This window comes from Lynx canadensis, chromosome C1 (assembly GCF_007474595.2).
Source record: "Lynx canadensis isolate LIC74 chromosome C1, mLynCan4.pri.v2, whole genome shotgun sequence".
NCBI classification, from domain to species: Eukaryota; Metazoa; Chordata; class Mammalia; order Carnivora; family Felidae; genus Lynx; species Lynx canadensis.
In genome coordinates, this window is record NC_044310.1 from 218025207 (window position 1) to 218048548 (window position 23342).

The window sequence follows — 23342 nt, forward strand, 5'->3', positions numbered from 1 at the left end:
TTTAACTGGGTTTTAATAGATCTATAATTTGTAACATTTTTGAAACATTTTTGATCCAGGTTTGACATCAGTGGGCCATACTGTAGCCTTTAGTACTCATTTTTTTGGATTAAGACTTTTGGGTGGCCTAATACATTGTTTGCCTTTAATCTTTAATGTTTCTTGGAAATTTTAAAAGAATGTGTCATGTCTCTTTAAATAGTAGAATCTATTCTGTAGCTGTCAACTCACGTTTTTATGAAAGTTATTCAAATGTCCTACCAGTTTTATCAGCCCTCTTCTTTTTGAATCTTTGACTGTATAATTGCCATTTTGTCAAATTCTTGATTTTCTGATAGCGTTTTTAAATATAACGCCGAGTCTGTTCAATGTTTACAGCTCTTCTAGAGGCAAATCCTTGGGAGATGCAGGCTGCTGCAGCGAAGCAGATAGCTCCTGGTAAAGCCTACCGCAGTAATGGACGAAACGTCCGGAAAGGTGAGGGGCCAGGCCAGCTGGCTTTACTGCGGGTGGAGAGAGGGACCGAACGTAATCGAGCTAAATAGTTCTCTGGCGTTGCTATGGCTTTAAACCTTTTTTGTGGCGAGGCGGTGGGATGCGGCACGGTTTTAATTTGGCAAACCCAGGTGACTTCTGGGGAATGTGGCAGCCCACACAGGAGCTCTCAGGTAAAGGGAAGAGGCGGGGAAGAAAAGGTGAGCCAGGAGAGAGGGTTTCTGTCCGACCAGGCCTTCAGGAACTCCTGGCGGGAAGTAGCAGGGGGATGAGTGGAAGGCGGGCAGGTCGACCTCGCTGCCCAAGTGGCAGATGTTGTCTTCACACAGACCTGGAGTTTCTTTTTCTGTGGTAATGGTGTGTGAGAAGACAAGAAACAAGAGCATAAGAAGCAGGGCGACTGAGCTTTATGTACGTACGAATATATGTGGTTTCAACACAGACACACACACAGAACACAGAATTCAGATAAAATATAGGAGAATATTTTTGCAATCGTGTGGTAGAGAAAGCCAGTGAGACAAAACCCAGAAGTCAGAGAAGAGACCGATCCATTTAACTATCTTAAAAACCACGGTGTGACAAGATTTTATAGAAAATTCAAAGATAAGCAGTAACCTCGGAAAAAGTCACTCATATTATAAATCTAAAAGACAAAGGATTAGTATCCAGAATGCAGAACGGAGTCCCATACAGATCCTGCAGGAAAGCATAGAATGTGACAGTGACGCTCACTCTGCTGGCCTGGGCTCCAGCCCCGTATTTATGATAGTTCGCTAGACATTCACATCTGGCTGTTTTATCCCCCACCTTCAACTCTGCTTGCTTGGAACTGACCTCGTTGTCTCCTCCCTCCCACCTTGCTCTTGCCCCACTCTTCTTCACAAAGTGCCTGTCCCTCTAGCCCCACGTTTTTCCATGCAACTGTAATACCACGTGGTAAACCTTAGCGTTATCTCAGAATGATGTGCAAGCAAGGGGTACCCGGTGGGCAGTCAGGAAATCAGTTGAGCTGATTGTGACGAGCTTTTTTGAAATATATGAAATAGACCAGAAAATAGCAAAATACATCAGGCATAGAGTAGTTACTGTTTTATAAACTTTTTGTTTCACTTATGCACATATGTATGTATGTGTGTACTGGATCTTGATAGAAAACGTAGTTCCGATTATGTTCTTAGTCAACAAAATTTTTTTTGAATTCTTTTTAATGTTTATTTTTGAGAGAGAGAGGGAGACAGATGCGAGTCCAGGAGGGGCAGAGAGACAGGTAGACAGAGAATCTGAAATAGGCTCCAGACTCTGAGCTGTCAGCACAGAGCCCGATGGGGGGTGGGGGGGGGGGCTCCACCTCAGGAGCCCTGAGATCATGTCCTGAGCCGAAGTTGGACGCTAACTGAGCACCGTCCCCCACCCCTGGCGCCCCAGTCAACAAAATTTTCAAAGCCTTTACCTCTCCGTCATCTACCGTTCCCAGTGGACCTCCAGGCCTTGCCAGCTGTGGCACTTCTCAGTCCCACTTGTACACTTGGTCTGTGTGCCTCCGCCCCCCCCTTCAAGCCTCCGTTCTTACTGTTGCCAGGGGTGTCCAAACTTATTTCCATTCCCTTTTAAGAAGCTTTCAGGAGTTGTCTGTTGCCTTAGAATAAGAGCCGAACTCCTGAGCACATCCTGAAAGGCCCCCTTCTGTTCATAGCTGCTGTCATTTCCATGGAGCTGTTTGACTCCAGAGTGGCTTACAGTTTCCCGAAAATGCTGTGTTCTGTCATGTAGCTAACTTTGTACCATGCAGTTTGATTTGCCTAAAATAACTGTCTATTTTGTTTCAAAAGTGATTTGCCTAAAATAACTATTTTGTTTCGAAACACTTTTTAAATGTAAAGTTTTCTCTGAAGGTTGCTTCTCCTTTCTTCTCAAGCATTGCGTGCTCATTAATACAACTGTGCCAGCACTCTGCAGCCTGTCACATTCCTATGTACGTTTCCTATCTGTGACCCTATGGAAGCCATGAGTGTTTGGGTGCGGTGCCTGTGTCTTCTTTCCTTTGTTTTTAAAATGCCTGAGGCTGTCATTAGGAGACCTCCAAAGATTACAGAGTGGCTGCCTTATAAATAGTAAACACCTTGCCATTGAAAGAGTTCTAGAAGAATCTTGGCTATTAGTCAGCTGGAGCTACCATAACAAGATACCATAGACCGGGTGGCTTGAACAACACACATTTATTTTTTTGCAGTTCTGGAGGGTAGAAGTCAAAATCAGGGTGCCAGCCTAGTCAGGTTCTGGCAGGAGCTCTCTTCCCGGCTTGTGGATGGCCTCCTTCTTGCCGTGTCCTCACACGGTGGCGAGAGTGAGCTTTCTGGTGTGTCTCCCATCCTGGGGGCCCCATCCTCATGACCTCATGTAGCCCCAATTACCTCCCAAAGGCCCATCTCCAGTTATCGTCACACTGGGAGTCAAGGCTTCAACATTCAAGTTTTGAGGGGGACAAGACTCAGTCCATAGCAGCAACCATAAGGGATATTTGTCATGGGCAATGTAAAAAGAACCCCTACATTGGGAAGAGCTTTGATCAGATCGTGTCTGACGTCACTTCTAGTGTGAAGAGTTTGTAATGCTACTGCTGCCAACATTTTCTTCTTTTTTTTTTATTAATCAGATGAACCTTCTAATCCTAAGAAAGCAAATGTGTTCTTCTCTTCCAACGGTTGTAATGAAGCCAGATCGGCTTTTCTTGATGATGACTGGGATTCCTTGGCACCAGATCAAAGAGCTGATGACACGGAAGTGAGCAGTACTGACACAGTGGACTTCCTGGAGCCATCTTGTCCTGGGAGCCTGGACGCCAGCAGAGAGTGCACTCACTCACAGTCCAGTGAGTTCGAAGACAGTGCCGACTGTGCTTTCTTGAATGAAACATACTCCGTACATTTTTCCGAGTCAGAACGAAAGAATGAAAGTCTCACTCACTTAACTTCAGAATTGGATTCTGAAATGCAGAACACAGAAGGAGTGTGTTTTGATATTTTGGAGCATCAAGGTATTAAGATTATTGGCTTGGAAAGAACCTGCAAGATTTCAGATGACGATTATAAAGAAACTGCCGAAGATGAGCAGAAGCATGAGATCGACGAGGACTCCCAGCAGGAGTATCATAGTGCAGAGGAGCAAGAACACATAAGTGCCCATGTATCTTTTGACCAAACGAAAACATTAAACACACCTGATCTGCAGGTTATTGGGTTAAGAAATTCGGGTTATAAAGCTGAGTGTGCTAGCCATCTAGACGGTAATCGTGTCGAGTTGGCAAGTGATTCTAGCATCTTTTTAGATTCAGTTGATGTTTATGGACAAGAAGATGCACCCCGTGGCTCCAAGTTTCAGAATTCTGTTGTGTTAAGAGAATATCACGAACCAAAGCATGACATGTGTAAGGAACAAGAGACTAGTTTAATGTACCACACGGTATTTGATGAAATTGTACTAGGGAGCAGTCCCCTTGAAAATCAGGAATCTCGATCTAAGAGTAGTTTCTTGAACCCTCAGAAAGCACTAAAAGCTACAACCTATATCGGCAAAATGAAATGTCAAATAATTGAAAGTAAAGATTTTTGTGGGAATGAAATCGTTGAGAACCAAAAGTTGCACCACCTTGGAAATCCTAGCACATTACAAGAAGACAGAGCTTTACAGGTGTTACTCCAACCCGGTCAAGATTGTCAGACTTCCTGGACCTCTGCTGTTGATGATTCAGTAATTTCTCCCTGTGGATATTCACATAGAAGCCTACAAAATACCCCCAACCCAGCCTTAGATGTTTCCGTTACTACCCCAAGGATTACAGCCAGAGATCATGAAGCAGTGGATGAGATCTCCCTAAAAGTTGCTGATGACAGCACCACAAATAACTCGTGTTTTCCCAGCATAGAAGGAACACGTCCTGAGTTGGTGATGGATGCAGCAAGTGACAGAGTCACGGTTCATCAGACGGTGGACGTTTGCGCTGACTTTAGGGCTTGTTTCACAACCAGCAGGGCAACGAGTGCGAGACCTTCTGTGGTATCTGCGTCAAGCAATACAGACATAACCATGATGAACAAAAGGCGGCCTGGGGAGTGGCAGGGTGAGAGACACAGAAGTGTGGCCTGTAATACAGATGGGCCACACAGCCAAGATCATGAAGACACGCCAGTGACGATGAGCAGAGGACCACTGGGGAACTCTCTCTCAGTTGACAGTTCAGAGCCTAATGGAAATCTCCTAAACAAGGTAAAGCCAGTGTAACTCATAAGAAAATTTTATTTGACCTTATATGAAGGCAGTGTATGTTATAATTCAGCAAATTATGATGGGGGTTCCTGAGGCTTTTGTGAGAAAATGCCGGATGAGGGGAAACGGTGAACAGATTGCTACCAAACTCTAGCCACCTTTGGCGGCAGCTATTGATGCAAAGTCAGTTAGAAATTGGATTTTACGTTTTACCAGTTGGGAACTTCAGATACGACGTATGTTGTTTGTCATATCTTTCTAATTTAGTTTTAAAACGTGTTTTCCAGGATTCCCTGGAATTAAGAAAAACATCTGCTATCACAGACTTAAAGAAACATCCTGAAAGGTAAGTCAGATGTATAAACTTAACAGATATACATGGGGAAGAGAATCAGAAGAATAATTTGCTTTTTTGTAAGGTATTTAGCCATATAGAATAATAGCTAAAAAAGACCTTAAGAGATCATCTGCTTCAGCCATTTGCTTTCGAACAAATAAATATTAGGATAACGTATAATGTTAAAGCTTTTCACTTACTAAGATTCAGTCTCAGTAATTCCTTCAGAAACTCACAGCGTCTTATTCTATTTATTCTTCCCAAATCTGCATGAATTTAAGTACTCCATTTTCTTTCATTTTCTACCCCTATAGACCAAAACAAAATAGCACCGATGAAAACCTTCACACATTGGAAGAAGTAAATAGCTACTTTCACTGGAGTATTTTAATCTTGATTTTAACTCATTGTGTAATTTATTCTGCATCCGTGGAGAACCGCGTTGCGGGTTTGGAGGGGAAAGGGGAGGTCTCTCAGAAGCCAAGCTAGTTGTCATGCTCTGAGGTCATTTACTTTTTCCTTCCTTCATTCTTTGTTCTCTTAATGAGTTTAATCTGGTATCCAGTCCTCTAAAATTAAATGGAAGCGCTCATTTCCCATGGCAGAGGTGTTGAGAACGGCAGGAAGTGACAGCCAGTAGCAAGGGAAGAATTATTAACCAAGAACTATTAACGTTCGAAAAATAATAGTGAGTTGAGGCTTTTTGATCTATTTACAGTAAAATATTTGCTTATGATAATGACCCTTAATTAATAAACACGTAAATCACGTCTGTATGAAAGAGAGAACACATTTAAGAACCGTTTCCATCCAGAATGCTCGCAACTTTAAAAAACGTGGGTCAAGGCTTGATTTAGGTTGAAAATCTTCTGATTATGGATGAATAAAATTGATACTTTACTTTGGAATCCTTTTTCGGTAAAAGAAAGCATACATCGGAAAATTTTTTACTTCTCTGACTTTTAGAAAGAGTATGTTTAGCTTCGACTTGACATCCTTGTCTTCTGAAGCTATGCTGTGTTCGTGCGGCCTTTCCGTCCATAGTAGAAATTGATTGAAGCCTGGCAGGAAAAGGGAAGAAATGTTAAAATGTTCCAGAGGCGCGTCTTACCAGACAAAGATGTTTGGAATCTGAGCTAACCCAGTCTTTTATTTTCCAGGGAATCTCCGCCTTGTCAAGAGGCGGGGAGGGGTTTGGCCTCCCGGTGCTGTGAGGACGCGAGGCGAAGAGCCGCGAGGGCAGAGCTGCACCTCCTACACCTTCACTACCAGATGTGTCAGCGCCACTGCAGTGACATTTACAAGCTTGTCACGGAAAACAGGGAGGGGTTCAGCAGGTGATTGTTCATTGTAGATCTGTATCTTGGAAATTTACCACAAGCTTTCGATGTACACCAGAAAGCATCCTTAGTTTCTCTTTTCGAAAGGCAGAATGAGGGGGAGGTCGCATCCGGTTCTGTTAGCTGGCCTGGGGGTAGTGGGCTTCCAAAAGGAATCCGTTGCGACTTCGCGGAGTGGCAGCGGCGTATGTTGGGAGGAGGCGTCCGGCCAAAAGATAGAGCTGACGGGTTGTTGTTGCTGTTGTTTCATAAAGTCCCAAGTATGGCTGAAGTCAGTTGGAGGGTTTTGCGTGACATTCTACCACATCCTCTCAGCCTGTATGTGGAGGGTTGCTGTGCCGCCCCTAGAAAAACATCTTCTTTGGTTCCTTTTCTTTTACTAACCATTTTGAAGAAAAAAAATCTGTATAGATCTGGTGGAGTTCGAACTCGGGGTGTAACATAATCCAATAGTGTTCAGTGGATGACCTATGCCTAAGTGGTTTTGTAAATTGAACTTCTGAACAGGAACCTATGGAGTAATTGTGCTAAGAAGCAATTAGGATCAGCACTACTGTCTGTTTCGGGAGACTTGAAGGTTAGGTACGAGATCTTGAAGGACGGAATACACAAGGGCAGGCCTCTGGAGGAGCTGCCCCCGCTGTCTGTGGAATCGAAGTTACTATCGACCTTTTCTACTTTGGCTTTCACGGTATGTTTGTATGTTTTAGAATTCAGATTTTACTTCATTTACACAGAATACATCTTCAACTAAGAGATTGTTCTTCCCTTTGCTCTCTTTCCAGCTAATGAAAGAGGAATCACACGTGTAAGTATGGTTTCATCCAATGTAGAATTCATTAGATCTTAAAAACTGCTCAATTCGGTTAACTTTCAGTTTTCTGTTGGTTCTTTTTCAGAACATTGACAGATTCCTTAACGACGTGTTTCTCTGTTCAGCTTTTCAGGAGCAGATTCTGAACTAGATAATCAAAATACATGTGATGTTGACGTCCCTTCACGCCTAAAAAAGACTCCGTCTCAAGTGAGATTTTTAAAACGTAGTTGATCGGGGTAAATCTTTAATTTTACGGCTTAAGCAAAGAAAACTGCAATGTTCGGAAGCCCTCACGTCTTTCTTTTCACTCAGCTCACTTTGTGTACTACCATTTGAGGGACGTAACTGGTTAGAAGGAACTTAATGTCCTGATCAGACCGATGTCAGTAGCGTATGTTCAGTGGGGTGACCATACGTAACTTAGCGTCAAACAAGGAGACTTCTGAGGGTGGAAGGCAGTGACGTCAATGACTCACTGTGACAGTAGGTGTAAACCTGAACTGCATCGGGCAGACCAGGCCGTGTGGCCACCATCATAGTGTGACCCAGGGTGGTTAAAACTAAAAAATTGTTGCCCGTATCTCAGGAGGTAAAGTAATATCTCCTTCATTTTAGACCAGGCAGAGGTTTAATTCCTTCATGATTGAAATGATAAAAATAGTTTTTAAATGCCTTCCGTAGGTTTTCTCCATCTCTTTTGTTCCCCTAAGGAATTGTCTGTCAGATGGCAGTCTGTGCGAGAGCACTCTGCAAATTGTGAAGTGATACAGAAACACAGGTTATGGTCCATCGTCAAGTGAGGCAATGGTGTAGAAAAGCTAAAGTTTATTTCTGTTTTCTGCTTTTGCTCTTAACCCTGAGGTTATATTATTTGAGTAGTCTTAAATAAAAAGATGCATTTCGAGGCCAAAGTAAAATACTTAATATTGAGTTATATACTTCTCTATTAACACATGATTAAAAGCAAATTACTTTAGCAAATGATGTGTTCCATTGTCTGCTTGTTTAAAAAAATCTCAGTTATCCACAAACTTAACAGATCTACAGCCAGATTTTTACATCCTCACATTTCTCACATAGTTTGTTAAAACATGTTAATTTAGTAATATATAATGTTCTGGAGGATTTTTTTTCATCACTGTAGTGGGAACAGTGATATAACCTGCTTATTTGGGGACAACAGTATTGTCTTTAAAAATACAAGATGCAGTTGGTGGGAATGTAAAACGGGTGCAGCCGCTCTGGAAAACAGCATGAAGGTTCCTCAGAAAATTAAAACTCCATCTACCCTATGACCCAGCAATGGCACTGCTAGGAATGTACCCAAGGGATCCAGGAGTGCTGATGCATAAGGGCACTTGTACCCCAATGTTCATAGCAGCACTCTCAACAATAGCCAAATTATGGAAAGAGCCCAAATGTCCACCAACTGACGAATGGCCAAAGAAGAGGTGGTTTATATATACCACGGAATACTACTTGGCAGTGAGAAAGAATGAAATCTGGCCATTTGCAGCAATACGGCTGGAACTGGAGGGTAGTGTGCTAAGTGAAATAAGTCAGGCAGAGAAAGACAGATACCATATGTTTTCACTCATATGGATCCTGAGAAACTTAACAGAAGACCATGGGGGAGGGGAAGGGGGAAAAAAATGTTACAGAGAGGGAAGGAGGCAAACCATAAGAGACTCTTAAAAACTGAGAACAAACTGAGGGTTGATTGGGGGGTGGAGGAGAGGGGAGAGTGGGTGATGGGCAGGTAAGAGGGCACCTGTTGGGATGAGCCCTGAGTGTTGTATGGAAACCAGTTTGACAGTAAATTATATTTAATAAAAAAAAATATTAGAAAAAATAAATAAAAATACTAGGTGCAGATATAACAATTTTTATAATCTTAGTTTGGGCTTTAAGACAATACCTATTATAATAGGTTGGGATGAAATTAAATTGACAGGTTATATGTGAAAACCAGCATAGTGTAGGATAGTGTTTCTAAATTTCAGCTACTCATGTACTATTTTCACAATTGTTCATAGCCGTGTTATTACCTATAATGTTGTTTGCTTTGTATTTTTCTTTAAATGAGTCTCCTTTTAAAATAATGTGTAAACGCCAGTCAGAGTGGCCAAAATGAACAAATCAGGAGACTGTAGATGCTGGAGAGGATGTGAAGAAACGGGAACCCTCTTGCACTGTTGGTGGGAATGCAATCTGGTGCAGCCACTCTGGAAAACAGTGTGGAGGTTCCTCAAAAAATTAAACATAGACCTACCCTATGACCCCCAGCAGTAGTACTGCTAGGAATTTACCCAAGGGATACAGGACTACTGATGCATAGGGGCACTTGTACCCCAATGTTTATAGCAGCACTCTCAACAATAGCCAAATTATGGAAAGAGCCTAAATGTCCATCAACTGATGAATGGGTAAAGAAATTGTGGTTTATATACACAATGGAGTACTACGTGGCAATGAGAAAGAATAAAATATGGCCCTTTGTAGCAACGTGGATGGAACTGGAGAGTGTGATGCTAAGTGAAATAAGCCGTACAGAGAAAGACAGATACCATATGGTTTCACTCTTATGTGGATCCTGAGAAACTTAAGAGAAACCCATGGGGGAGGGGAAGGGAAAAAAAAAAAAGAGGTTAGAGTGGGAGAGAGCCAAAGCATAAGAGACTGTTAAAAACTGAGAACAAACTGAGGGTTGATGGGGAGTGGGCGATGGGTATCGAGGAGGGCACCTGTTGGGATGAGCACTGGGTGTTGTATGGAAACCAATTTGACAATAAATTTCGTATATTGAAAAATAAAATAAAATAATGTGTAAAGAGTAGCTGTTACACGTAAAGAAATACTGCTTTTTATAAATAAAAGGTATATTTCAGCACACATTAAATATATTACTGTTAATTGTTAATGTGAAAAATACTAGCATACTTCTGAAAAGCCTCTCAAGTACTTCTAGTGTTGTATGTATGCCACACTTTGCTAACCATTGATGGTGTTAGTCGCCATACACAGACTCACTTCACATCCTTATTCTGGTTACGTGTGGCCAACGTAAAGCAACAGATTGCTTTACTTGCATTTGCTCAGCCAAAGGAAATGGTTGAGCTCTTGCTGCCTTCGTCGTCGTGCGGAGCAACCAATGCCCATGGTGAGTGCCTACTGCGGAATAGTGTCCAGTAACTATCGGTCCTTATTTATTGTTGTTTTCATTATTTTAATCCTCAGATATCCTTACTATCTGGCGATAGTCCTCCTAAACAGGATACTTTACCCAAGGAAGATGGCTTTAAAAATGGTGACATAGATATAGACTTTAGTCAGCTGAAACTTGATGAAAAAGGTCAGTGTAAAGACGTAGTCCCGTGTCATTGCCAGAAAACTCAATAAAGTTTAAAATATTCCTAGTGCCCATTCATTAAATCAAAATAAATATTTTTAATTTACTGAATGTGATCAGTCTGATTATGAAAGTGAAATACGTTCTTGTTACGTCTACTTAACATCTGTAAGGTTATTTAATGCCAAATAATCATACAGGCTTAATCTTCTGCTTCATGTTCTCGGATCTGAAAAGTCTTTCTTCTGTCCAATTTGCATCTATATAAGTCGTACTTTGTTTTTAGTTTTGCCCTCTATGGAAAAAAGATTATAATCATTCCAAAAAGATCATTAATTCAGTTTTTAATGAAATAGAGCTGCAGTACTGTTTAATCCTTTTTTTAAATGTTTGCTATTATTCTGTGTATAAAAATTTAATTTCGCTTAAAGATCAGAAAAGTAAGGCCTTCAATAAACTGGGAATCAGTGTTAATTAAAGGAAAAGTGGCCCCTCTCCCCCACTCAAGCTTTCTCTCTCTCTTTCCCTGTCTAAAATTTAAAAAAAAAAAAATTTTTTTGAAGGGTGCCTGGGTGGCTCAGTCAGTTGAATATCTGACTCTTGATTTTGGCTTAGGTCATAATACTAGGGTCGTGGGATCGAGCCCCACGTGGGGCTCCATGCATGAGCTTGGAGCTCATGCAGTCTCGCTTTCTCTGAAATAAAAAAGTAATAAATAAACAAATAAATACTGGGAAGCAGATCACTCAGGATAGTACTTTTTATTCAGGGGCTACTGAAAAACCCTTCTCAAAGGATCTTTATGCTTGGTTTATACTTTGCTGATACTTATTTTTACCTAAAACTAATAATTGTCATCATGCTGATTCATTCTAAGAAGCTTGTTAGATAATTTCTCAGAGAGTTTAACATCATACATAATTCATAGCTACTTCTGATTAATTTCTCAGGCTGCAAAAATTACCGAGAAGTAAGTGAAGACTGGTTTGATGCTAAAGAAAACCTGACAGGAGCTGACTTGTCAGGAATACAAGAAAATCAAATAGAGAAGGACAAAGGGGATCCAAAGTTTACACAAGGTTGGTTGTTAACGGTTTACTAAGAAACCCTGAATTATGTAGCTCATCTTGTAGCCATCTTTTGTGTTATTCTGGGGACTAAACTTTTAATATTTTATTGTTGTGGCTTTCATTTATAAATATGAAAAATAAGACATTGGACATTTGGAGGTCAATTTTTCTAGAAAGTAAATCCGTTTAAACTGTTCATTTCTCCTTCAGAAAACTGCTAATAGCTTAAATCCCAGATTTGGTTCGCAGGTAGAGGTCCGCGTCCTCCACCACCGCTCAAGGCCAACACTAGTGCTCTTTCAGGGTGCTCTTTTCCCTTGACCCTCAGCAGACATTTTCTAGAAGGAGGGGTATGTGGTGGACAGAACCAGCTTCCCAGTTTGTGTCAGGCACCCAGTGCTGTCTGTCAAATGGGCGTGAGAGATCAAAACTGTCTGCTTTCCCTCACTTTCATAATTTATTTCGTTTCAAGAATGTTTTCATCTTTAGATAGTCTTTAATTGCTTATAACAGTTGTAATTTCCTCTAGTGTCCGTGATCATTGCCATTCTGTCATTTCTAGATATATGCTCCCTTCCTTTATTTTTTGCCTATATGTTTTCATGGATTTTTTCTTTTATTTGACATAATGGCAGTGGTTTTTAGGGGGGGTCTTTTGGCTTGTATAAATAATGCTTACTAATATTTTTAAATAAAATATAAGGAAATTTTACCTGAAGTTTCTCCAACCTGCATTAACCACTCTTAATATACTTTACCATCAATTTATGCATTTCTTTATGCATATATGTAATACACATATACAGTTTAACATAAATGACATTATTTCATCTACTTTTATCGCAACTAATTTTTTTCCTTTCCTTGCGTTATTTTTGTCTACATCACTTGGCACGCACTGTGTACATAGCTTACTTGATCTGTGGACTGCCTTCCCACAATAGCTCAGAGGGGTCGGATTTTTCTGTATGTCGTTCACTACCCATACCCAGTGCTACGTACAACGTTCTGCCCGTGGGGTGTTTAGTGGTCATGTTTGTATTGAACTAGTGAAAGGAGAGTCTCCGTTGGCTCACTGTAGCTCCTTGCTCCCTCACCCCAGTGTAAAAATATACAGATAATTAGTTACGCTATTTTCTCTACAACAGTACATTATAAACCAAGAGATTAAAGGAAGTAAGTTAATGAAGAAGGTTGTTATTGCCTAGAGATGAAGGATTCTGCCTTAATCCCAGCAGCACCACTTAATGAGATTTGTGACCTAAACTCCCAAGACCTTGGCATCCTTCTCTACAGAATGGAAACGATGGCAGTTGCTGGGTCATGGGGTGCCCTTGAGCATTACACGAGGTGACGCGTATGCAGTGCTGGGTATATTAGAGAGTGAGAAATGTGAGCAAGTCAAACTTAAAACTCTCCCACTATTATATACAAATAGGAAACAAATTAAAGCTGCTCTAAGAATTCATTCAGCAGATATCTGTTGTCTACCACTGATGTGCCAGCTTATAGGTTTGGACAGTAAATTGAAAGAATCTCCGTTCAGTAAATCCTTCTTGATTTCAGACCAAGTTCTCTTCAAAATAGAGACCGTGAAAATGCATTCTAAGAATTCTGAATTTTATCAATCAAAAAATACATCTGTAATCCTAATATTTGTGGTTCCCAAAAAGTGCTATGTCAATCAAGTTATTTGTACCCCCCCTTGTTTTCAATGTGCCGTTACCACTGCCACAGGCTGATATTTTTCTGATTTTGAAGGTTTTGTTGGTGGGATGCTTCCCCAGCAAAGGAATAAACATAAACCCTGGCCAGTGTTACCATGGGGGCAGCTAGGATCCTGTGTGCATCCAGCATTGTAGACAGCACTTCTCTGCACCAACGGCAAGGGAAAGACGCCTTTCTTGGTTAGGATGTACTCGATTATCTGGTTAGACGTTATTGACCCGTTTTTGAGCTGCAAGAGGCTTAGTATCAACCGATCCAATCTCTGTGTTTTGAGGATGATGGGTTTAAGGCCCCCAAACCTTCAACCTGTACTCTAGGCTCTCGGTCAGTCTTCAGTCTAGTGCTGATATTTGGTAATAACTGCATACTAAGCTTTGTAATCATAAGAAAAAAGGTTTCAGGGTTCTTTTCAGATATTACAACAATAACGGTCATCTTCTGTTCTACATTGTTTCTCTACAAGCAGAAATGAAAAATACTGAACCTTTACGAAAAGAGAAAGGTTATTTGATACATGTTGGTGGTCTCTGCCCTTCAGTCTCTGAGGTATGCCGGGACTCATTTTTTGAGTTTCATTGTACAACCCATGAATTGTTCATATTTCGATTATTTTTCTCTCTACCTTTCACAAACTTTTATTTTTCTTTTAGGCTGACTTAAGGTCTCATTTCCGGAAATACCAAGTTTCTGAAATTGCAATCTATGATTCAACCAATTACAGGTATGTTTCCCACATTCAATAAATGTGCGCTTGCTGGGTGTCTGCCGTGTGCCAGAAGTTCTGTAGTGGACATCAGCCGCAGCCCTGCTAAAATCCAGGGCCACTGCCACAGAGGTTTCCCAGCCTGGTAGAGGGAGTCACGTTAGCTACGTTAAACACATTAGCTAAAGTCACTAATTGGAGGCGTTTGGTTTTTTTAATATTTATTTTTGAGAGGGAGGACGAACAGAGGATCCGAAACAGGATCCATGCTGACAGCAGAGAGCCTGCTGCTGGGCTCGAACTCATGAACCAAACCGTGAGATCATGACGTGATCTGAAGTCAGATGCTTAACTGACTGAGCCCCCCAGGTGCCCCAATTGGTGCTGTTCTTTTTTTTTTTTTTTAAGTTTATTTATTTATTTGGGCAGGAAGGGGCAGAGAGAGTAGGAGAGAGAAAATCCCAAGCAGGCTTCATACTGTCAACATGGAGCCCAGTGTGGGTCTCGAACTCATGAACCATGAGATCATGACCTGAGCTGAAGTCAATTGGTGCTGTTCTGAATCAAATCTTTCATTGTACCTTTTGATTTGCCATTAATTTAGCTAGACGGCTTATGGTTTGGGTTCCGTTCCCAGGTGCATCAGTAGCTTGCTGAATAAATTTGGGCAAGTTACTTAACCTTTCTGTACCTCAGGCTCCCATCTGTAAAGTGAGGATAACAATAGTACCTTCATAGCTGTGAAACTATAATTAAATAAGTAAAGCAATATGAGTAAAGCCTAGCATCCAATAGTGCTCAGAAAATTGTACTTTTATTTTTTTAATTACCTTTTAGTTGAGGCTTTTATATTTTTGCATCGTCTGCATATAGTCATTTCCAATATGTGTCGTGCCACTTTCTGTTTTGTGATGATTGTAGGAACATTCAAAAGTATCAAATAGTAATGGTGATAATTTCATGGAAATGGCCTTAACTGTTTTATCACTAATGATGATAGCTTTCTGTTTCAGATATAAAAGTCTTTACCAATTAAGAAAATATCCTGTCTGTAGTTGGGGGTTGAAATTTATTAAAAATAGTTGTTGAATTTTGTCTTAAATGGAGTCACTCAAGATCACGTGCTTGGTTAATTTGACCTATTGGTATGTTGTTAATACATTTCACTACATTAAATTAGTTTTGTAATCCTTGAAGTATCACTTGATGTGAAATATTTTTTTAGTATTTGTTGCATCTTTTTTTAAAAAAAACTTTATTTTTTTTATTGCTTGAAGTATTACACATTTTGTGTGGAAATTTAGAAGGCACAACCAAAAGGAAAAATACAAGAGGTTATGAAAATATATTCGTAGTCCCGTCTTTTGAAAACAACTCCTTTTCAGATTTGGTGTATGTCCTTCTGTTGACACGCCTAGAGCGGTGCTTACAGAAAGGTGACTCATTTTCAGATGGATGGTTAAAATTCTGGCTGGATTTTCTGACTTCTTTTTTGGCCCTTTTATTTTGTCCCTATCAAGGTCCTGAGGACATTCTCTTACATATTCTGCCAAATGTTTTTAAAATTTGCCTTCCACAGTTTAAGCCTTTGATCTGCCTGGAGGTTATGTTTGTGTATAGAGATTAATTCTAATTTCTTTAGAATGGATAACCAGCTGTCCTAAAACAACTAATCTGTGTTGGTCTGTCAGATAGCAACTTTGCAAATGTTTCACAGTAAATTTTAATATAAAATCAATAGAGAATTCATAAGAAATGCTATCTTTTATTTCCCGTCTTTAATTTGTTTTATTCAGTTACTCTAAATAAATATTCTTCCTAATTCTAATCTAAGGTAAGTAGAATAACTTTTTTATTTTTAAGAGCAGCTGTCTTGTAAAAGATACGTATTTGTCTTATCCAGTAGTTACAAAGTGAAGTTTGAGGCAATTTAAAGTCATTAACAACCTTTCGGTTTTCTGCTTTTATGTGTTAGGTATGCATCCCTTGCTTTTAAAAAAAGCATTGATGCGAAGATGGCCGTGAAAGAAATGAATGGGATAGAAATAAATGGGAAATCAGTAAATGTGCGTCTTGTGAAAACTCCTGGAGAATATACATCATCTCTTTCCTACAAAAATGGAATGGAGAGAAGCACCAGCAAGGAAATTAGCTCAGCCTCCTCTGTTTCGAGATTGCCCAGAACTAGGCCAAGGCAGCTGGGATCTGAGCAAGACAGTGAGGTTAGTTTTCTTGATGCATCCCGTACATGGTCTCTGTATATGCCAGGCTGCAATAAGGAGCTTTGCAGAACAAGTAACTCTAGAATCAGGGATCTTGCAGTGGGAATGAGAATGTTAACCTGAACCTTGGACCCAGCCTAACCTGTTCTTTGTGCCAGTCCAGTAGCTCTGGGCGGTGGAGGGGGAATGTAGATCTTTGTAGACCTGGCTAGAGACCCATTTCTCTTTACCATTAATTAGGCTCTTCACCAGTGCTTGCCAGTATTTTTTTGTCTCTTATTTCGCAGACAGTATTGCTGTGCAAGTAGTTAATTACGCTCTCATCATCCTTTTTACACAGTTAATCTTAGCACAAAATTGTTAAAACCACAAAATAAAGTGATTGTGTTATATATGCCCCCGATTCTGCCTTATCAGGGTCTTAAAACACCACATGAACAGGGATGAAGTCGCCTCATTCACTCCCATCTCTCCACTGCTCAGCAAAGTGCCTGGCATTCTAGAACATCATTCCAGAATATTGTCTTATGTTCCATTTCCTTTTCTTACGATCTCACTTTTTCCAGAATGTCATATAAATGATACCATGTACCTTATTTGTCTGAGCTCCTTTGAGATTGATCCATGTTGTTGTGTGTATAGCATTTCGTGCTGTTCGTGTTTTGACCATTTTTATTGGCTTTTTTTTACTTTTTTTAGGTTTTCATTTAAATTCCACCTAGTTAACATGCCGTATAATATTAGTTTTTGGTATGCAGTGTAGTAATTCAACACTTCCTTATATCAACCGGTGCTCATCATGGCGGTCATATGTTGACATATGTTCCATCTATCCCTACTTTGTTGAGGGTTTTTATCAAGAATAGAGGCTGTATTTTTTCAAATGCTTTCTCTGCATTTTTTGACAGGATCATATGGTTCTTTTTTCTTTATTGATGTGGTATATCACAGTTGATTTGCGAATATTGAACCAACCCTGCAGCCCAGGAATAAATCCCACTCAGTCATGGTGAATAATTCTTTTAATGTACTGGTGCATTCGATTAGCTGGTATTTTATTGAGAATTTTTGTATCCATGTTCATCAGGGATATTGGCTTGTAATTCTCTTCTTTAGTGGTGTCTTTGCCTGGTTTTGGAATCAAGGTAATGCTGGCATCATAGAATGTGTTTGGAAGTTTTCCTTCCACTTCTTTTTTTGGGACAGTTTGAGAAGAGTAGGAATTATTCTCCTGGGAAGCCATGTGGCCCAAGACTTTTGTTTGTTGGGAGATTTTTGATTACTGATTCAATGTCTTTGCTGGTTTTGGGTCTGTTCAAGTTTTCTATTTCTTCCTGTTTCAGTTTTGGTCGTTTGTGAGTTTCTAGGAATTTGTCCATTTCTTCCAGATTGTCCAGTTTGTTGGCATATAATTTTTCATAGTATTCTCTTATAATTGTATTTCTGTGATGTTGGTTGTGATCTCTCCTCTTTCATTCATAATTTTATCTATTTGGGTCCTTTCTCTTTTCTTTTTGATAAGTCTGGCTAGGGATTTATCAATTTTATTAATTCTTTCAAAGAACCAGCTGTTCGTTTTGTTGATCTGCTCTACTGGGTCTTTTTTATTTCTACATTGTTTATTTCTGCTCTTATCTTTATTATTTCCCTTCTTCTGCTGGCTCTAGGGTTTATTTGCAATTCTTCTAGCTCCTTCAGGTGTAAGGTTAGGTTGTGTATTTGAGACCTTTCTTGCTTCTTGAGATAGGCCTGAGATATTCTTCCCTCTTAGGACTGCCTTTGCTGCATCCCAAAGGTTTTGAATTGTTGTGTTTTCATTTTCACTTGCTTCCAAGTATTTTTTATTTTTCTTTAATTTCCTGGTTAACCCATTCATTCTTTAGTAGGATGTTCTTTAACTTGCATGTATTTGAGGGCTTTCCAAATTTTTTCTTGTGGTTGACTTCAAGTTTAATTGCATGTGGTCTGAAAATATGCATGGTATGATCTCAGTCTTTTTGTACTTGTTGAGGGCTGATTCATGCCCCAGTGTGTGATCTATTCTGGAGAATGTTCCATGTGCACTTGAAAGTAATGTATATTCTGCTGCTTTATGATGAAATGTTCTGAATATATGTTAATCCCACGCAGTCCAATGTGTCATTCAAAGGCACTGTTTCCTTGTTGATTTTCTGCTTAGAAATATCTGTCCATTGCTGTAAGTGGGTGTTAAAGTCACCTATTATTCTTGTATTGTTATCAATGAGTTTCTTTATGTTTGTTAATTAATTGGTTTATAAATTTGGGAGTTTCACATTGAGGGCATAGATATTTATAATTGTTAGATCTTCTAGTTCATCTGATAAAAGTATGGCTACTCCAGCTTTCTTTTGACATCCATTAGCATGATAGATGGTTCTCCATCCCCTCACTTTCAATCTGCAGGTGTCTTTAGGTCTAAAATGAGGCTCTGGTAGGCAGCATATAGATTGATCTTGGTTTTTTAGCCATTTTGATACCCTGTATCTTGATTGGAGCATTTAGTCCATTTACATTCAGAGCGATTCTTGAAAGATACACATTTAGTGCCATTGTGTTAACCCATTGAGTTCGTATTTCTAGTGATGTTCTCTGGTCCTTTCTAGTCTTTGTTGCTTTGGTCTTTTTTTCTCTACTCAGAGAGTACCCCTTAAAATTTCTTACAGGGTTGGTTTAGTGGTTACTAACTCCTTTAGTTTTTATTTATCTGGGAAATTCTTTATCTCTCCTATTCTGAATGACAGCTTTGCTGGTTGAAGAATTCTTAGCTGCATATTTTTCCCATTCAGCTCGTTGAACGTATCCTGCCACTCCCTTCTGGCCTGCCAAGTTTCTGTGGACAGAGCTCCTGTGAACCTGCTCTATCTTCCCATGTAGGTTAAGGTGTTGTTTCATTTTGTTTTGTTTTTACCTTGCTGCTTTCAGGATTCTTTCCTTGTCCGAATATTTTGTGAATTTGACTGTGATATGCCTTGGCGATGGTCGACTTTTGTTGAATTTGATGGGAGTTCTCTGTGCTTCTTAGATTTAGATGTATGTGTCCTTCCCTAGATTAGGGAAGTTTTTAGCTATTTTGTTTGAATAAACTTTCTGCCCCTTTTGCTTTCTCTTTATTTTCTGGGACTCCTATGATACAAATATTACTCCTTTTTAATAAGTCACTGGGTTCCCTAAATTTACCTCCATGATCTGTTAGCTTTCTCCCTCTTCTTTTCAGCTTCATTATTTTACATAATTTCATCTTCTGTATAACTGATTTGCTCCTCTACTTCATCCATCCTCATTTTTATGGCCTTCATTTGGGTTTGCATCTCAGTTATGGCGTTTTTAATTTTGGCCTGACTAGATTTTAGGTGTTTTTTTTTTTTAATCTCTGCAGGAAGGAATTCTCTAATGTCTTCCATGCTTTATTTAAAGCCCAGCTAGTATCCTTATAACCATTGTTTTAAATTCTAGTTCAGACATACTTATATCTGTATTGATTCAATCTCTGGCCATGAGATCTACTTCCTATTCTTACTTTGGGGTGAATTCCTTAATTTTGTCATTCTGTCCAGAAAGAAAAGAAGGAAAACAAAACAAACAAAAAAAGAAAAAACAAAAACAAACTAGATCCTGGGTGTGTTTAGGTCTGCTTGTAAAAAGAATCTAGATTCAAAAATTTTAAATAAATGAAATGAAAATAAACAAAAAAAAACTAAAAATATGTACATAAATTTTAAAAATAATAAGACATTTAAAAGGATTTGAAAAAAATAATAAAAAATTTAAAGAATAAAAGTAAACAGCAAGCTAGATCCTATTTCCCCTGAGCTAAAGCTTTGCAGCACTATGATCAGTAGACTTGGTGCAAGAGAGGGGTTTATACTGGTCTTCTGAGGGAGGGGCCTGCTGTGCTGATTCTCAGGCTGACTTATTTCAGTGGAGATGCACCTCCAGGGTGCAGGGGGGCAGGCAGATGTAAGTGGTCCTGTCCTCCACTATGTGGCGCTGTCTTGCCCCCTTGAAGGCTTTCATGCCTGATGGGTGGAATGAATATGGCCATGCCCTGCTCTCTAGCCCAGGATGAAAGATTGCATCCCTACTCTTCAGGGAACCCTCACAGAAGAGTAATCAGTCACCCTTCTTGCATCCCCCAGTTTCCGTCAGAACTCTGCATTCACCCTGCCTGTGTCTGAACTTTTTTATTTCAGATGTGCAACTGAGTTTCAAAACTCCAAATTTTAGGCACTCCTGCTTGGTTGGCACTGTTCCTCTTGGGGAGGGTCTCCCCGCACTTTTGCCATTTGCTTTCTGACCTTGCAAGGAAAGTGGTGGCACGACCCACAGTGGTTTGGAGTTTATCACAAAATAGAGCAGACAGCCTGCACCCTGCTCACTGCCCTCAGCGGCCATCCCGCTCCTGTGCCTAGAACCGTGCAGCACGTTGGCACCACCTGTTCTTGCGACCCAGGGGATCCTCAGACCACACTGTCACTCGTGCAACTGCACCTCACTTTGCAACCTGAGCACCTTTAAGCCAGGCACATCCCCCACCATAGCAGGGTGCTAAAAATTCAGATTTTGCCCTCTGAAGCTTATACTACTTTGGGGTAGCCTCCATAAGCAGGCTCACTCCCCACGGCTGGACCCACAGTTATATCTCCCCCAAGTCAACTCTCTACACCTGCTACCTTCCAGAAGGTGGTCATTTTTCTACTTGTAGACTCACAGGTTTTGTTCTCTCTCCACTTGATTTGTAGGGTGTACAGAAGGATGTGGTAACTATCTAGTTGTGTTGGAGGGATGAGACAAGCTTCGGGTGCCCTTACGCCGCCATCTTGACTCCTCCCTCCGAGTTAATTCTTATTTAATATGTGAGATATTGTCACCTTTCTTTTCTCAGATTCTCAAGATTTTTTCATCACATTCATTTATTCAGAAGAGGCTTATTGTCTACAATGAGAGGCAGAACTTCTCTGCTGCCTACTCATTATGTGACTGGGCAGATTACCTAATCTCTGTGTCTGAGCTTCCTTACCTTAAAACGGGAATAATAGTTCCTACTTGGCAAATGTTGTGAGGTTTAAATGAGGTTAATACAAAAAAAATTCTTAGAACCCTGCCTGGCACAGAAAATGCACTCAGTCGATGTAACTATTACTGTTGTTGTTTGCCAGTAATTGGGCTCTTTCTTAGAAATCTCCTCTTTTCTGTGGCTGAGCTATCAATTGTATCCCAGACTTTTATTTATTCAAGTTATTATACACCCATTGTATACATAAATACTCTAAGCACTGGGAAGGCAGCAGTGAACAAAACAGACCAAAAAACAATGTGTTCTTATATACAGCCTAAAGCTAGTGAAGGAGATACAGTATTAAGCAATTAAGTAAAATAGGTAATATTCTGGGATAGGTATAATATTTTATATATCTCGGCCTGTCTTTTTATTTAAACTTTAAAGTCTCAGCCCTTCTTTTTTTAAACTTTTATGGGATATACAGTGGTTTCCTACAATTTATAGCCAACTTTCACAGTTTATAGTAATTAATCATTTTATTTTCATCTGTTTGATTGGATTGTAACTTTCATAAGTGGAAGGGGTTCTAATTTACATCACTAGCTTTCCCTCTATAGTATGTGGCCCACTTCTGGACATAGTTTGTATTGATTATATATTTAGTAAATAAAATGTAGGATATTTACAGTTACCGTGTAAACCAACCTTCCTCTATCAGGTTGGGTAAGAATTAAGCCTCCGTGCTCTAAGCCTAAGATACCCACTGTATATGGTGAATTAACCTCTCTTCTGTGCACCAGAAATGGAACTAGCTATGTCCTATCTTTGGGGAAATTGAGAAAGTAGTTGATACCTTTGTTCTGTGGGTCAGATGAAGAATCCCAGTTGAGAAAGACTGATTTAGACATAGCTTCAAATATTTTGTAACTACTATTAGAGAACAGGTGTGGCATTTTTTTTTAACTAACATGGCTCTGAACACGGCTCAAGGAAATCTGCTTGATATAAATAATCCCAAATCAAAGTAAATTTCTTAGGAATTTGGATTTTACCATTTATAATTTTAAATTCTGTTTTAATTACATAAGCTGACGTGTCTATATAATGGTTCCTGCTTTTAAGAAAACTTTAACATGCTTACTTAGGGTGTCAAGAAGAATTGTAAACAGATTGAATCTCCTAAATTATTACCTGATACTCCTATTCGATTCATACCTCCAAATACGTTGAATCTGCGTAGCTTTACCAAAATCATGAAGAGACTGGCTGAACTACATCCAGAAGTTAGCAGGTAACGAATGACTTCAATTGTGTTTTAAGTGGTTTTAGTATTTTTATGTACAAATATAGTTCAATGCAATAGCTTACCCATATTTAGAATGTACTGCTTTGGAAAGGACAAGTGCTCATGTGTGTTTTCCTTTTGCATAGAGACCATATTATAGATGCTCTTCAGGAAGTAAGAGTAAATCATAAAGGTTTTCTGAATGGCTTATCTATTAATACTATTGTGGAAATGACTTCATCTGTTTTGAAAAACTCTGATTCCAGTTAGGAATAAAAGAAGCAACAAGAGGTAAATTAAGCATATCTTTTATATTTAAATATTACTTAAACATTGTAAGCTATTGGGGCTCCTGGGTGGCTCAGTAGATTGAGCATCTGACTTCATTTTGGCTCAGGTCATGATCTCAGAGTCATGGGATTGAGCCCCGTGTTGAGCTCTGTGCTGAGCATGGAGCCTGCGTAGGATTCTCTCTCCCTCTGTCCCTCTCCGCCACTTGTGCTCATGCGTTCTCTAAGATCAAAAAAAAATTTTTTTTAAGCTATTGATTTTGTTTTCAAATAGAAATAGTATTAAATTTAAAAATAATGATATTATAAAATTAAAAAGCAAATACACCGTATTAGTTAACTCTTAATGCAAAACCAGTTACCCAAAACTTAATTGGCTTACACAACATTTGTCATCTCATAGTTTGCAGGTCAGGATTC

General features: G+C 39.6%; 1 protein-coding gene across 1 annotated transcript; it reads left to right on the forward strand.

Moving 5' to 3' along the window:
• Window positions 1-404: 404 nt before the first annotated feature.
• RBM44 (RNA binding motif protein 44) lies at window positions 405-22902 on the forward strand. The gene is made up of 14 exons (XM_030326874.1): window positions 405-477; window positions 3152-4761; window positions 5049-5107; window positions 6259-6435; window positions 6946-7129; window positions 7224-7246; window positions 7378-7462; window positions 10493-10607; window positions 11555-11683; window positions 13869-13948; window positions 14053-14123; window positions 16081-16327; window positions 22493-22638; window positions 22779-22902. The coding sequence occupies exons 1-14, from the start codon at window positions 405-407 to the stop codon at window positions 22900-22902; spliced, it is 3123 nt and encodes a 1040-aa protein (XP_030182734.1).
• The last annotated feature ends 440 nt before the right edge of the window (window positions 22903-23342 follow it).

Bases quoted from the DNA above. Each gene is read 5' to 3' on its own strand.
- RBM44 (XM_030326874.1), top strand. From the start codon at position 405: ATGCAGGCTGCTGCAGCGAAGCAGATAGCTCCTGGTAAAGCCTACCGC. The intron at 10,608-11,554 runs GTCAGTGTAAAG...TTAATTTCTCAG, and splicing joins GCTGAAACTTGATGAAAAAG to GCTGCAAAAATTACCGAGAA. The intron at 22,639-22,778 runs GTAACGAATGAC...CCTTTTGCATAG, and splicing joins CTACATCCAGAAGTTAGCAG to AGACCATATTATAGATGCTC.